This window comes from Mytilus californianus, unplaced genomic scaffold (genome assembly GCF_021869535.1).
Source record: "Mytilus californianus isolate M0D057914Y unplaced genomic scaffold, xbMytCali1.0.p SCAF_8, whole genome shotgun sequence".
NCBI classification, from domain to species: Eukaryota; Metazoa; Mollusca; class Bivalvia; order Mytilida; family Mytilidae; genus Mytilus; species Mytilus californianus.
Window position 1 is genome coordinate 19,381,160 of NW_026262734.1, and position 17,576 is coordinate 19,398,735.

A 17,576-nucleotide genomic window follows, 5' to 3' on the forward strand; every position below is an offset into this window, starting at 1 on the left:
AACAGCAAACAGAATTATCTGAAACGGTACCGGAATGAACCGTTTTTATTAGACTACAAGGTCATACGTTAGCTACAGTTGTTACTTTCTGTTTCAGTTTGATTCCCTTGTGCAGAGTTGTCTCAGTGGCAATCGTACAACATTTTCTGTTTTCATACAAGCAAACATTCTGCATAGTACTGAATTAAAAGCAGGAAAATATTTGAAACTAAACTTAACTCTGAACAAAATATGATGCAGACGTTGCAGAAGACGTATAGATCAATAGCACCATTTGCGTTCATTCCATTAGTATGTATATTTGGTAGATGAATGTCTGTATTTGACTCTTTATATAACTCTAGCAATCGAACAAATTTTATTGTTACATAAACAGCGTTCATGTTTTCTAAAGATGCGTTATCGAGGATAGCGAATAGATTTCCCTTCTGGTCTAAAGAAGGCTGTAACTGGATATCGTAGATCACTACCGCACTGCTTCCAAAAGAATTCAGCTCTCTCAAAACAACTTTCCATAATGTCATCTGAAAATTGAAAAAAAAAATATAATTAAGCAACATGCACACTTTTTTTTTATATTTGAGTTTTTTTTAGACACTGCAAAAATTCACAAGAATGATGTTTACAAGATAATTTTTGAACTATAAATTATAAGAAAAAATTTGGAAGCCAATCATTCAAACGTATAGAGACGTCATAATTTGTCGAAGATATTACATATAATTATCTTCTCTATTCTTCGATGATGACATTATCGAATCCGACGCACTACTGGAGTCAAACCTGCTAGAGCAACATATATAGTGGTTGCTACCACTGATTAATAGAAACTGAATTTAAAAGAATTGGTTAAGACTGTGGTAAAAATGTTAGTTTTGTATTTTCTTTCTACATTTTTTGTTGGTGTCTTCATTGTTTCTATCGATGATAAACGTCTTGCGATCGGAGCGCTTATCTGGATTATCTTCAGGTACGCTCAATCCAAAATGTGTAAAGGCATATGGTGTGTTTATGGCTTTATTGGAGAAACAATTTAACTTCAAGGGGGTAATAGTTTTTTGTTTGAGTCAGACATTTTTGGTCATAATTCAATAGTATAAGGTATGGCAAAAATCTGGATATAGAATAATTTTGTTTGTCATCTAATGGAACAGAATGTTTTTTCTTCATTTAGTTTTCGATTAAAATATTTAAACAAAATTACCCCCCCCCCCCCCTCCCCCAAACTGTCTTACAACCCTAAATACAGATTGACGTGAAACATCATGTACTTTAGTCCAGTTTGCCAAACGATCTTTTACGTTGGACCAATTGCAGGCAATGGTATCGATTTAATGGTGCTGCGAGGAGGACAAACATTTGCTACCAAAAAGGAAGAGGTACGATCCTCATATTTGAAAAACAATTCTTTTTAAAAAGTTCCTGATCATTAAGAAGCCATGGTTATTCCGCTTACAAATGAATGAGCGATATAATCTGAATATTTCAAACAACGAATCTGAGTTATTTCTCTGCATTGTGCAGTCGTAGGTATCCAAATGACAATGTCACATAATAAAAACTACATATGTTCAATTCGGATGACACATTAGACAAGTGCTCTTTGTTATTAATTTTTAAAAATCTCGTTACCTGTTCCGTTATTTGCAGCTCCGTCACTGTCATAGAACATATGATCTAAATCGGTGTTTCCAGGGCATTTATCTGGTTTAATATAACATCCACCACCGGAAACTTTAAAATGGCCTATAAAAAAGAGACAAGCAATATTATGTTCCGTTTTGCAGAAGACGAAATCCCTTTTATAAGATATTTGGTCAGATACAGAATTTAATATTTAATTATGCTGCGAGGACAAACCAGTATGTGTAATTGTCCTAAAGCCCGGAAATAGAAGTTTTCTAACGTTACAATAGTTTGTGTTATAAAGAACCCGACAACATTTGGTAAGTTTTATTCTAGTACAATAACTGTGTCACTTTTATTATCTTACCTCCTATACATTTCTAAGAATATGATTGGTTAAAAGCAACCGCGTGGAGACCGTGTATATTCAATATTAGGTAAGTAGGCGGGGCTTATTTCAATACACGGTTAGAAGTGATATTACTTCCTTTATTAAAACAAAACGGTACTGAGAAAAAATCTTAAAGGTTTCAGCAGATGAAAAAAAAGGATGATGAAAGATTGAAATAAATTCATAATACACATTTTAAGCTAACAAGTTGTTATTGTTAGCATTTATTTTTTTATGACAATGGAAGTAGTTACTTATGCTAACGGTATTGAAGACTTGTTTACGTTCGTAGGTCAGTAGTCTTAATACTACATGTTAAGATTGTCGGTCAGATAAAAGCGTTGCATAGTGTGCTAGTGACGTAATACGGTATATATGGGATCAGTAAATTTCATATGGATATTCGAGCTTCGCTCTCACCCTATATTGAATTTATTGACCACATAAATACCGTATTATGTCACTAGCACACTATGTAGCTAATAATATTTATTGTGAAAATAATATTTTACCTGTTGGCTTAAAGATGTTAACTACCGGATAAGATGTATTATGTCCACAATAATTCCATTGTGGTCGAGCTCTATTTAGACAAGCTTGTTCATCATAAGCACCATTAACATGCCGCTCAGCCCAATTATCTCTTTCTATACGAGTTCTATATAATCCTACTCGTGGACATCCGTACCAGGCGAAGAAACAACCTTCACCTCCAACTGTCATTGCGCCTAAAAAATACTTACTTTGTCAATAATATTTAAAACCTTTAAGTATGACAATTACACATAAAATGGATATAACATACTATGTTACATTCATCTCGGTATTTCATCTTTCAAGTGCGTACGGCAGATCTGTTGTAATTGAAAACAAATTAGGCTTACAATATTTGTAAAACAAGTGACCAAGATTCCTATTTAATGAATTGTGCATCCGATTTTTCTCGCGTCATTATATTGATACATTCACTAAAGTAAAAAGATCGTTTACTTGTTACCACGAGAAAACCGAATACACTATGTCTTTGGGGAACAAAACAAACAACCCATCTAGGAACATATTTGACACTTAAAAAGGGGGATTTTGCTTATTTAATGTATTGTTCATGTCTATACAATGTAGTGAATATTTACCTCTAGATTCATTTTGATAAATTGCTTTGCCGATTATTTTTTACTCAGAAGGATGCCCCACATCAACCTCCTCTAAATTTATAAAGCAATCTATAAAAAAAAACAGGCAGTGTGCGCCGCCACCTTTAATTGACTTACCATGTACTTGTTTATAAACAGCTTTAAGTAAAGAATTAAAGTAAAGTAATTGTTTCTTGCCTTTCAGGATAGTGCATGCATTTCTTTTTGCAAAACAAATACATATAATCCATTTTAATTCTTTAAGACAATTAGTTCTAAACTTCTCTAACTGTAATACTAAATTTAAATACTCAAATAATATATTTACCTGTCGGTCCAAATATTATTGAGAATTCTGCCCCTTTTCCACATTCTTGCATCATTTTCGTTGTTGTGTCCAGGCAAATAGTTTCATTTGTTCCAGCTCCGTCGTTCGTTTCATAACGGTAATATGGCTTTGATGGTGTACTCATACGTTGAACGTGGTTTGGACAATTATCAAATCTAAACCAACATCCTGAAAATGATCGAAATCGACAGTTGGTACTTTCAACAAAAACTTTATTTCCAAAGTTTAATGATAGAAAAACGACTAAATGACCGAGAGATCTATAAATGTATGTAGCATACTGTCTCTATTTGTCCATGATGCTTACAGTAGATGTAATACCTGATAAATTTGAATACAGATTGTATATGTCATAAATAAAGGCAACAGTAGTATACCGTTGTTCAAAAGTCATTAATCGATTAAGAGAAAAAAAATCTAGGTTACAAACTAAAACAAAGGGAAACATAACCTGAATTAAGGTGACAATAGGTTACCGATGTTCAAATTCATTAATAAGAGCCACGTAAAGGTAACAAACATGGTATATGTATCGACAATAACTTTTAACGACAGGATGTATTCCTTAGGGAATAAAGTACGCACTATGTACTATAGCACGTTGATATTCAGTTGCTTACATCCACATATTTTTTGTCTCTGGTTTATAGTGGTCTCATGGATAATTATACCACATCTCATGATTTCATATATTAATAAATATGTTTTGTATTTTTTTCAAAAAAACAAACCTTCCTTAGGAACATCGCTATAGATATGGTTAGGTACTGATCCATCTGGAAGATACAGTTCTCTCGGTGGCTGAGCGGGTGGCTGTTTTTGTGGACATGTTATCTGTGTCTGTGGAGTGCCTACTGAAAATCCTGGTGCTAGTGACATATGTCCTACAATGACAAGTCACAAATAATATGTATTTATTCTAAAAAAAAAAAAATCAATAATTTTCAACAATTTTCTGACAATAATTTCCAATGTGGAATATTTGTTTACTATAAATATTATTTACTTATTTGTAATATGTAATACACGTTCATGTAGTTAAGGATTGTTTTCGTGATAAGTTGTAGATTTACATACGAATCATGATAAATTTTAGATTTACATACGAATTGCTATTGGTCCCACTGTATCTCTGGGTCCAACTTCATTTGCTGACACTGGTGCACTGATCTTGACGTCACTCAAACTGCAGATTAATCTAAAATTTCCATATACTGGGGCAAAGAAGTTTTCTTTAACAGTTGTCTACAAAAAAAAAAATTTAAATATATTAAGAATAGTACATTGTAGTAGTGGATGAATATTGAAATAGGCCGTTAGTTTTCTCGTTTGAATTGTATTACATTGACATTTCGGGGCCTTTTATAAGCGACTATGCGGTATGAGCTTTGCTCATTGTTGAAGGCCGTACGTTGACCTAAAGTTGTTAATTTCATGTGGTCTTATGGCAATCATACCACAACTTCTTTTTTATAAATATCATTCAAATTTTTCGTCGATGTTTAGAGTTTTTCTTAATCCCTTTTACCACAAATTGCAAGTCAAAGTACATTGTAGGTTCAAAATGGGGAACCAGTTGACTTTCAAATGTCAATTATTCAAAGTGACTGATTTATATTCAGAAATTTGTGAAAGTAGGATTACATGGTTAACAAATTTTTTCTGTTAATGCGCGTTTTTTTTTGTTTTTTTAGCAGATTTTTATTTTCTTGTCAAAAGTTTTCGTTTTGCCCTAGTGTTGTTTGCTCTTCTGTCGTTTATGATGTCTACTGTGTTGTCAAAAGGTGAAGTCTACAAACCTTCTTTTTAAAGAAATAATCTTATTTTGCCTACTATATAACGTTTGTCTGTATTTGTTTTGTTTTAGTTTGCTATCGGATTTGTTTTCCCTCAATCGATTATTGACTTTTGAACATCGGTATACTACTGTTGCCTTAATATGTGGTTGTATAACTTGCTTTTACTAATATTTAGTTAATTTGGGGTTAGACAATGCGTTAAGGTATAAGCCTTTACAAATGTATCAACGACTAAATACCAGAAACGCAGCAAATCTCGGAGTGAAGATGGAAGTTTTAACCCTTTTATTGGAGCACATAATTTCATCCCGGTTTTTGAATGGATCGTTTTGCTCAATTATTATTCTAATGTACAGTGTCTTTACGACTAATGTTTTGTATGGCCAACATGTCATTCTTTCGCAATGTCCGCTTTTTATATTTCCTGTAGTAGGGTTTTCATCTTACTTCCTTGTGTCGAACCCGTCGTTTAGAATAGCAAAATTAATGATGTTCAATCTATTTCAGATATGTGTGCCACTTTTTTATATCCAAATATGCTAATTCTAACGTTGCATAATGCTTACATATATATTGTCAGCCACTAAGAACCAGTTAGATCCATATTTGTTTCCATCTATGGCTTTTATATGTTTGGAATAAAACGCATTGTTCACAATAATATTATCTGTAAAAACAAGACAGGAGCAAATTTAAAGAAGAAATGAGTGTATATGTACCTGTGTGTATAGAAAATGGCATGCATTCACAAATAAAATAAAACAGTTAAAATGTTGTAGAAGAAAATAAAAAATCGTAAAGTTACATTCAATACACCTTATCGCTATTTGTCCGTCATCACTTGACAGAGTAAATGTTCCTTTAATATTTTGAATGCGCAACAAAAGGTGACTCCACAAAGGAAAAGTTGTCGTTGTATGACGTCAATTTTGGGTCAAGTGTCGCATATTCCCAAATAGCAATAAGGTCTATTTAAAAACGTTGACTAATGTTGCAATTGTTTTCGAGATCGTGACCAATATACTGTCATAGTGCAAAACGCTACTGTCAACGTGGAAAATGCTAGAGAACTGTTTGCTGTACTTTTCCAATCAACTGCATGATAAACTTTAAACTGTCATATCATTGCTATCTATAAAGTTAAAGTATGTTAACTAGTTTCAAATGAATTATTCTTACTTTCTGGATTACCAGGGCTACTAGTACTGTTCAGTATTGCGGCAAGTTCTGGATACCTTTCACTCCATAACTTATTTTGATATGGTACTCTCTGAAATTTTATTTATATAAAAATAATATTGAAATATAACGTCTTACAAAACAACATACAAAATGATAACAATGGTGTTTACAATACGAGTTTCTATGCAAACTTCTAACCGAAAAAAATCCTCCGTCGTTCACAGAATAACTTATATTATGTTAGCTGGAGACAATTTGGAAAAGTAAAATTATAAACGTGAAGTAAAAAGTGTTAGGTTTGAAAACAGTGCTAAAGATAAATATAATTGTACTTTGCCATACATGTAGTTAGACTAGTTAGGCCAAATCAGATGAAGGTAAATAGCTATGTACATTACCAAATACTTTACTGTACGATATTATTTCATTATTATTATTTCAAAAATATTCGAAAAGAAAAAGACTTTAAATTAAGTCTGAATAGTTTGAAACAAAAAAAATATTTTTTTACAAACGCAAATGTGAAACCAGACATTCGACATAGGCATTCAAAAGGATCCAATAACTACATGGTAATGTTAAAGACATAATTGTGAACAAATATTTCTTTAATTCTACGTTGTTCCACTTAAAAACTTAAAAATTGTGGTTCCCATCCCAATAAGGCAAAGTTGACCTTAGTTGGATTATGTTATTATCTTCAGTGCCCACTAGTTATTATAAGCTCCTTGAGTATTCCAGTATTTATACACCTTTGCTTTCACTTATGCCATTAAGTCTGTTGAAGCTTTTTGGACGCCAATATCATTACTTGCTATTGGTCTCTGTAGCAATGTATCGAACCCAATTCACCTTTTCAGAATCTAAAGGACTATGGGTAATCTAATTGTTAGTACACCAAAATGAAAATAACATTACGTCATTGGTTGAATTTTCATTGTTTTGAACGTTTTAAACCAATCACAACGTTTTGGTGTATCCTTTTGAAAATATTACCCAGAATGCATTAGATTCTGAAACAGCGAATTGCTTGCACATTAGAAGCGTTTAATTTTGACTGACATTCATGATAAGTCAGGTAATGATATAAACGATAATTGTGGTACAAAATGTACAATCTCAATAGTTACCTTGAGCAATAACAGTAAGGTACGTGTAAGTCCTCCTCCAAATTTCCCTCTAGAGTCAAACTGCATCGAGTACTTGGAAGCATTATAGAATATGTTTGATCTGACTATTGTGTCTCTTCCACCTCCGATGTTGCAATGTACGTCATTCTAATATATAGAATATTTATCAAAATTAGAAGTGACTCAATTCTTGAATAAGGCATACATTAGAAATGGTATGAAAAATATTCCTTTGATATGTACGAACGCGGTTTCTATATAAATAAAATATCCCTTTTCCGCATAAAAAAATCAAATATTGAAAAAAAAAATCTTTGAGAGAGTTATAGTTACTAAACGAATGAGATGGACGGTGTCATATGATGGACCAGAAAGTTAGAAACATTAAAGAATGAATACTTTTCCGATGTTTTACATATATTTGTTTTAAATGTTTATCAATCAAAAAAACAAACATTATCCTCACTGCTTTATTAAAAATTCCAGGTCCCAAGGTTATATGAACTATAAGTATTCACTGGAACTCTTTTACTTCTTAAAAATTAAAACTGTTTTTGATTTAAAACTTTATATATAGTTTATTCTTGTTTGATTGTATGTTCCAAAATATCGTCTAATTTTCTTTCGTCTTATTCCTATCAATGTTGACCTGTTCGTGTATCAAATATCAGAATATAACAATAGAGTATTTCCAATGACACTTATTTGCCTTGAATATATTAAAATCATAAAACACCTTTATGAGTTTGTGGATGAGGGTTTACAAAAATGTAAAACATATAGAATAGTGGGTAAAAATATAAATAATAAAGAAAAATGGACCAAATAATAATGAAAAATAAACCAAAAGAAAAATAGAGATCAATGAGATGCTAAAATATAATAGAGAATAGAAATAATGGGCAAAAAGTATAAAGAATAGAGAAAAATTGCCTAAAATATTAAAGAATTCAGAAATGAAGGACTCCCATCCAGATCCTCCAGTATGTAACCAAACACTTTAATTGTATTGTTTACTTTTGAAATATTGATGAATAATACTTGCATTAACAAAAACATTGTGTTCAATATGTATCCCAGATAACTGGTCATCTAACATTATCCCTCTGTTGTCTGCACCAGGTACCGTACGTTTTGTACCATGGATGTGATTGGATTTTATCTTGTTTCCTCTCTGCATCAGAAATAAATAAAGGAATTATTCCATGTCACTTACATCAATTAAAAAAGTCAACAGGGACACGAGGGATATGATATTAACATTGGTTTAGTTTCGTAATTATTTTCTATCAGTAGTATTCTATGTAATTGTTTTGTAGATTCTTTATATACAAGTACTTTAACGGTTATGTACTTGTAATGAAATAAGAAGATGTGGTATGAGTGCCGATGAGACAACACTTTATCCAAGTCACAATTCGTACAAAGTATAAAGTGTACGTCACTGTTTTACATTTGTCATATTGGGTCCTTTTATAGCTGACTATGCAGTATGGGTTTTGCTCATTGTCGAAGGCAGTACGGTGTCATATATTTGTTGATTTCTGTGTCACTTGGTCTCTGGTAGAGAATAGTCTCATTATCAATGATACCACATCTTAATAAATTACTCTTCGCAAATAAGAAATTAACATACCATTTGTAATTACATGTTTATGCTGTCACCTCATATACAAGCTGGGGACCATGCAATACATTGTTACCAAATCAAAAATGCTGACTTTTCAAATCTAATACATGAGACTGCTTGGCACAAAGTTATCTAAATCGACCCTTTCCTTGCAAAATTTGTTTATATTATAAAGTTATACAAGTCATGTGTATATACTTTTTACTTTTATTAGCTATCCCGGTGTGTTCATGTTGACGGATCTATGCAGAAAAAAATACGTATAGTAAAAGTTTCAAATCGACTTCTTGCACCTATGATATCTAAGAATAAACTATGGAAGTACGTACCCATGTCCATTCTCGGCCTGCCATAAATGCACCACAATCACTAGCTGTAGTACACATTTTATAGAGGTGGTTATATTCAAACGTATGGTCATTTCCCTGAAATATCGAAACAAGCAAAATATGCCTGTATGTTCAAAGATATGACTTCCACTTTATAATGGAAAATTATAAAGAAAAGCCTTTCGTAAAAATAAGTCGTGGTATTTCGTATATACTGCCACACATACATACATACTTAATATGCAAGTAAATATTTAAGAATAGTGTGGCCTTAAAATCGAAAGTTTTCAACAGAAATTCAATAAATGAAATGTCGACATCGCAGTATTGTTAATTTGTTTTCTTATTTTAATTCCATAAACAATCTCTTCAAGAAATATGTATTATACGTCAGACAATTGTTATTGCTACTGACCATGGTATATGCATTGATTTCATGGTAAAGAGATATATATTTTCTCAACTTTTATTTGAACGAGAGATACACAATTTTTAAAATCACACACCCACAAGTTAATGCACTATTTTAATACGTATACGTACCGCCCAGTGAATTCCTGTGTAAGATCCTTTGTCAAAAGTATTGTGATGAATATGTATACCAACTCCTTTAAGGTTAATGCCGTCACTTCCGACATAACCGACTCTTCCAAAGTTTGATATGACATTATTTGAGATGACATGACCTGATGGGGTCAATGTCTCCCGAATTCCACCTTTCAAAAATCAAGAAAATAATTTTTTATAAGTTTGATGTACTAGCTGCTATCTCTTTATGTTGTTATTTTCAAAAAAAGGTTCAGACCTCATTGTAATTAATACTGATTATCTCAAAGTACAAAAATGTAAGTAAAACAAAATGTCTAAAATTTTAAACAATTTCAAAAAACAAAAAGATACTGATTTGGTTAGTAAAATATTTTCTCTCGAAAATTCATGTTACAAACACATCGACTAAAATAGATGTTGATCGCGATAGTTTAATTTTCATATTTTTTACAAAATGTAAACTTTGACCTGTTGACCATTATATCAAATTTTCCAGAATTTTGAAAAACATGTACATAATTAACAGGAATAGTTTTGTTACATACATATCAGTTTTACAAACACTTATTGTGACCATTGAGAAGCTTGATTTCTCTATACTGATAGTATCTGATTAAAACGTTTAGCTAATTTTCAAAGTGTTAACTCCCTTAGGTGTCCTCTAACCTGATATATCTATTCCTCCATCAGTGTTCTCAATTTCACATCGGTCAATCTTTACGTGTATTCCATCAACTACTACACCATACGAGCCTGAAGTTACATGTAGAACGAGGAATAAATATAAATTAAACAAACATCACTCTGACTCAAAATTCAACTTATCTTTCATTCGGCATTGACGACGTTTTACTCTCAAAATTGAAATCAAAATGACATAACCGTTTACTGAAGACGACGTCATTCAAATTAAGAAAATTTTAGAAAATTTGAATGATTTGATATATATATATAAAAAAAAAAATTCATGACATAATTTTAAATAGAACTAACACTGCAAATTGTTAAAAAATCAACTTTTTTGGATTCGAGCGTCACTGATGAGTCTTTTGTAGACGAAATGCGCGTCTGGCGTAAATACAAAATTTAATCCTGGTATCTATGATGAGTTTATTTACAACCACTGGGTCGATGCCACTGCTGGTGGAGTTTTAATTCCCCGAGGGTATAACCAGCCCAGTAGTCAGCACTTTGTGCTGACATGAATTATCATTGATATGGTCTCATTTATAAATTAACTGTTCACAAAACTTTTGAATTTTTGAAATACTAAGGCTTTTCTACCTCAGGAATAGATTACCTTAGCTGTATTGGGCAAAACTTTTAGGAATTTTGGTCCTTAATGCTCTTCACCATCGTACTTTATTTGGCCTTTTTAACATTTTTGGACTCGAGCGTCACTGATGAGTCTTTTGTAAACGAAACGCGCGTCTGTCGTAAATACAAAATATAATCCTGGTATCTATGATGAGTTTATTTGTATGTGCATATAATTTTCCTTGTTTAATATTTACCTATGTTTTGAATCTTCAATTCAGAAAATACTACGTTCTCAACTTGTTTCGCTTCAATTCCGAATTTTCGACAGGCCTCAATCGTTAATCCTTCTAGTAGTATATTTGATGAATAGTCGCTTATTCTAAAAAAAACAACACCACAGAACTATAAGTTTAAAACCTTAAAGTTCAACAATTGACAAAAATAAAGCATACAACAGGTCATTGTGTAAGATACTGCATTTTATAATATCGAATACAAGTATAAGTTAAACTTTAATGAGACAGCAACGAAACATAGAAAAGACCAAGATACATCCTATCCTACATGTAGACACATTCAACCAATATAAAAAATGGGGTTAGTTTCGTAAAAGCTCAAAAGAATGGAAGCTAATTACACAAATAAAGTTGATTATGGTACAATGTAGTATACACTATACACCCAATAGATATTCGGTGGTCGGTGTTCTGTGGTGATGATATGCGTAGGAATATCATATTCACTCTGATTTGTTCAGTTTTATCTAGCTTTTTGGATTTTCGAATTTTAATATACTTTATAGGCTAGATATAATATGTTAAGTTAGTGCAATAAAATCTTAACGAAATTAATGCCACAACATAAAAATCACATTATACGTAATAATATACAAAACCTTACGGTAAAGTGAAACTGTTTAAACAAATGTTGGATGACTGTACACGATAAAGGTAAAACACTTTTTATTTTCCATTCTCGACTACATTGTTAGATGATATTATACTTACTTGATACATGTATCAATTATTGATGTCTGTATTACGTCACCAAACACGTACTTAGAATTTTTGTATGGCCATATGTATAGTATCTGGTTTACCCTATCCACATAAAATTCACCCTATAAAAAGAATGAAATACAATCATGCAGAATTAATTGTTTATATCGTGTTAGTATATCGCAAGGAAGCAGATTTGTTTAATTTTCCACGATCTAGGGGTATTATTTTGGGTTTTCGTTACCCATTTAATATTTGTTTACATTTTCTCTTTCTTTTTTTTTTTGGTAAAATTATCGGCCTTTCTATTACGTGGATTTTCATAGTGTGTTGTGTTATTGTTCGTTCTAGGAAATTTTAAAATTAAAAACTAAATATTTTAATTACTACATTATTGCGTATGTTCTATTAGTTAGGCTAAGAAAAGTATCTCAAAACCGAATTAATTTGTGACAAGAATCTAACTAACATGTTCTGAGTGTTGAACCGGAACTTATTATAAGCATACATGTAGTAAATTGGCATCATATACAAAACTTTTTGGGATCAGATCATTGATAGTCAATTTCAAATGTACACACATTTTTCCAGCATCGGAGCGGTTTTAAGCTTGATTTAGAAAATGTTTGTTATTTTGATGTTTCTGGATTGCTGTCCCATTGACGCATACCCAAGATCTTGTGTTTGCATTAAAGTATCTGTTTTGCTTGCATGCATTTGGAAAATAAACAATGATTACTAAACGCGTGTATTTAACGACAGATTGCTGGTCATTGTAAATGAAGCTATACTTACTGGTGTATCAAGTTCAGATAAAACATTAAGAAATCTAAAGTGTCCTCCTTGTTTATGATAACCACCTTCGGTAGGATTAGCATCATTATAATATCCTACAAAAAATAATATTTTATTAAAAGAAAATCGACTATATCTTTTCTATATATCCTTTTACATAACTTCTGGTTTTTGACTTGAGCGCATTTTGCTTGATAGCGTATTTTGTATACTGGAATATGAGACTATATACACATTAAGCACGGACACATTGACCACAGCTTGGACTTAAACAAGACAACAACAGCTTAAATGTTCTAGGAAACGAACTTATTTATAACACAGAATCTCATTATCCGTCTATTAAACCAGATCAAAGAAACATGGCTTTACTCCTGTTTTTTCCTTAGAACAGCTCAGAATTGTTACAATTCATGTTACGCCTGACTCGTAGAATTGACCAATGTGATCTGGAGTTTATTACTACCCTAAAACGTTGCGTGGATTTCAGTGTGCAAATACAAGTATTAATATCAACAATATATGATGTTCTACAAAAGAACAATTACTGAAATGTCTAAAATGAAAATAACTTTTAAAAAATTGAGAAATATTGCACTCAGTTTTTTATTCTAAACTAATTGATTGATTTGGGAAGACATCTTTGATTAAACCCATACCCTTACCTTTTCTTAATCCATACATAACTCTGTCCGAAACTGCGAGAGATTGCTTTTCCGCGTCCAACTCTGTAACTTTGTAACTTCTATCAGCCCAACCCCAGTACCTGTTTAACACATATGTACATATATTTTTTGCGACAAAATGTAGTCGCACAAAAAAGTCTTAATGTGCCATTGGTTGACAACATAAAAAGGACTAATGCATATGTTTTAAATAAAATTAATGTTTACTCATTGTCTCTGAAATAAGCACGCATTTGGAATGGAAGTGACGATTTTTGTATTGAAAAATTAAATAGATAGTATAATATTTGATCATCATGTATACATCAATTAAGATCGACCGTATGGATAAATATTGATAACATTATAAACTGTAATGTTGGAAGTGCTACACTATTGTCAGTCAATTTTAGTTGACGACAGGTGACGGGTCGAACCTTTCTTTGAGACATCAAACCCAACGACACAAAAGGGTCAAGCCCTAAGTTGTCGCAAGTCGCGCAAGGCTGTTGGTTATAACTTAAATTTACAAAATGGGGATGCGTTGAAACGTATTTTTTTCTAGTTCCGAGTTATCATTTGCATTATTTGCCAACTATTAAGCGTTTTTTTTATGATTCCATTTCTCATTGTGGTAAATAAAATTTGACCTTACCATTTAAAAAAATGATTAGATTAGATTAACATGCTAACAATTTGAATAACCTAGATCAGGTACGCTCTTGGTTAGCCTACATTTTCAACATTTGTGAGCATTTCTATCAAAAAGGCCTGACCGGAATTGCCAAGCCTTGTATTGGTCGTAGAATAATTTCAGTCTTTCCCCCTTATACTTCATGAATTTGTTGTATTGTGTAATTTCCTATCCTTTTTGTATTCTTCTTTTTTTCAATTAGAAACTTAAGAGATTCTTTTAAGAACTATTATAGGTGATTATCTTTTGAGAAATATTTGAGTACATGAAGAAACACATGATTGTTGAGTGACTCTTACCAGAATCCATGACACCATATATCTGTCTCGTTCTGCCATGTCTTTGGTCGGTCTGACACATATGTAAAAGATTTCCCATCTTCACCTGGGGTGTCAATGTTAATATAACCCTAAAACATAAACAGTCTTGATTAAAACATGTTTGTCAAATGTTCGTTTGCCCATTCATTACATATTACCTCTCTAGAGCTGTGATTTTTTTCTAAAGTTTTCATTTTTGTAGGTTTTTTGTCATCACATTCCTTATATTTGTTTGACAATATGACATCATACATTGGAACCTCGCACTAATATCAAATCTTACGCCAAAAACAGTCCCCATTTTCTGTAAATGTCCATCCTACCAAAGTAATCAAAATAACGAAGTACACTGTAATAACACAATCTTCAAACTTTGATCATAATATAACTGTACAAATGTATATGTATCTGTTGTTTCGCATTCTACTCTTACAATGAAATTAATCAGTGGTCAGATCATTTCTTGATTTACAAGTGAGACACATGGATAATGGAAAATGATTTGATAAAATGTATAAGTGTTTCGCTAAGAAAGAAAGAAAAAAGAAAAAACGGTTTTGAAAGTGCAGATTCTACCCACACTAGCTAGTTTTCCCAATACATTGACTACATTATCATTGTTATTGTGGCTGTTGATGTTGTTTCTATCATTATAGTGTTCTGCTTGAGACTGTTTTTACGTTATTGTGAATACTTCTGTAACGTTTGAAACATTAAGCATCAGGTACTGTGTCTGGATATCATAAAAATAGATATTTAAACTTGTATTCATGCTGATATTGACATACTAGGTCTATGATGAAATACTCTACAAAAAAATCCTACTATACAAATATATACATAAGTAAAACTAAGAGATGGTTTCAAAAGAGGACACCAAATTCACAAGTCGACAAAAATTCACATATCACCATTGGCCAACAGAAACTCTACAAAAGATCAAACAACAGTTCGTAAAACAAAAGATTAAGAGTCTGAAGCAAGATTAGGCCCTCATAAATTTGGGATGAACACAGAACGCAGGTGCTCTGGCACAGCACGTACTAATCACACACATGTTTTGGATACTTTTTACATTGTGAAGTTCGAAATGGTGTACAAAATATATTAAAATAATTTGCGATTTATCTGATACTTGTATTTTTTTCTAAAGGAGAGTACAATATTCAGACGAGCTTGAGTCAGCGAGACAAATACAATGGCATTGCGCTTGGGGAAAAAAAACAAAAACAAATTCAATCTGATTTTCATTCATTCAACAAAAAACAAACAAAAAACAAAAAACACCAAAAAAAACAAAAAAAAAACAAAAAAAAAAAACACCAAAAAAAAAACTTTAATCAAAATAAAAGCGAACTCAAACTTATTTCGTAAACGAAACATGAAATAGGTATAATGTGAAGTCAACCATAGTAATATAAAGAACTCATATCATACCTCATTAGGATATCTTGCCAATCTGCCGGGTTTATCGTTTTCAAATACTTCCAAAAATGACGTCCGTCTTATGTAATACCCAAAACTTGATATTTCTCCCAGATCAGTAATACCAACGTCAGGTAAGTACACTTGAAACACCTGTAATTAAAGTAAATAATGTATACCAAAACTTACGTTTTAGGAAATCCCCTATTTACATGTCCATCGTCTTTAGTGTCATATTATCACAAGCAAACCTTCTACACCAGGCTCACAAATGCAGCTTTTATTTTATAATAGGATAAACTTTGAAACAGTAAATTTGAGTTTTTCCGTTCACCATGCATCTTTATGTTGTAAAATCAATGCCTTCACCAATAATACATGCAGATTGAGGCACAATTAGAAATAGTATCACATGCAGATTGAGGCACAATTAGAAATAGTATGCCACATGCAGATTGAGGCACGATTAGAAATAATATGCCACATGCAGATCGAGGCACAATTAGAAATAGTATGCCACATGCAGATCGAGGCACAATTAGGAATAGTATGCCACATGCAGATTGAGGCAAAATTAGAAATAGTATGCCACATGCAGATTGAGGCACAATTCGAAATAGTATGCCACATACAGATCGAGGCACAATTAGAAATAGAATGCCACATGCAGATCGAGGCATACTTAGAAATAATATGTCAAATTATGTAAATTCGTATACTAAAGAATTAAAAAGTTCAATCTTTACAAATTGTAGAAGACACTTGCAGTAATCAAAATAGTAGACTATTTCATTTCACTTTTGACATGTATTCTCATGGTTGTACGTACCATTTTGTTTCTGTTAGTTATTAAGTCTAGATATGAAATATGTTAATTTTTCTTACGTTCGGTTTTGCCACATCTTGCAGTTTTACAGATTCAGTTACTGGTTTGAATGCATACCAAGGTATTCTTGTTCCACCTGTCTGAAATAGAAAATGAATAAATGGCACCTCACCTTGCAGTAATTTCCGGTTATTTTTCGATATCAATCGGTTCATGGCTATAGATTAACTCTTCCAAAAACAATTATAACTAGATTTGTAATTGCTAGCTATAACGGATGGCACCCTCCTCCCCCAATAGCAGCCATTTAAAGAAAGGTGTAATTTATCTATATAACTATAAAGTAAAATTGACTATAAACTATATATCATTTTAATCATTAGGAAAGTTTGCTTTAAGGGTACATGTTCCATACACGATGTTTACATAATTTCATCGCGGTTTTCCCATTGAACTTGCGCTGTGATGTGGCCGA

The 17,576-nt window shown here is 32.0% G+C and overlaps 2 protein-coding genes across 2 annotated transcripts; both read right to left on the reverse strand.

The window, feature by feature from the left end:
- Positions 1–341: 341 nt before the first annotated feature.
- LOC127710942 (uncharacterized) lies at positions 342–7,751 on the reverse strand. The gene is made up of 9 exons (XM_052216899.1): positions 7,611–7,751; positions 6,478–6,568; positions 5,865–5,965; positions 4,606–4,744; positions 4,231–4,383; positions 3,479–3,667; positions 2,530–2,745; positions 1,633–1,746; positions 342–524 (listed from the first exon to the last, which is right to left on the reverse strand). The coding sequence occupies exons 1-9, from the start codon at positions 7,674–7,676 to the stop codon at positions 400–402; spliced, it is 1,194 nt and encodes a 397-aa protein (XP_052072859.1). The 5' UTR covers positions 7,677–7,751; the 3' UTR covers positions 342–399.
- Positions 7,752–8,311: 560 nt separating this feature from the next.
- LOC127711936 (uncharacterized) lies at positions 8,312–17,235 on the reverse strand. Its single transcript, XM_052218092.1, has 12 exons — positions 17,161–17,235; positions 16,288–16,428; positions 14,830–14,939; positions 13,837–13,937; positions 13,172–13,266; positions 12,386–12,498; positions 11,633–11,757; positions 10,785–10,871; positions 10,113–10,285; positions 9,570–9,665; positions 8,652–8,784; positions 8,312–8,319 (listed from the first exon to the last, which is right to left on the reverse strand). The coding sequence occupies exons 4-12, from the start codon at positions 13,853–13,855 to the stop codon at positions 8,312–8,314; spliced, it is 849 nt and encodes a 282-aa protein (XP_052074052.1). The 5' UTR covers positions 13,856–13,937; positions 14,830–14,939; positions 16,288–16,428; positions 17,161–17,235.
- Positions 17,236–17,576: the final 341 nt, after the last annotated feature.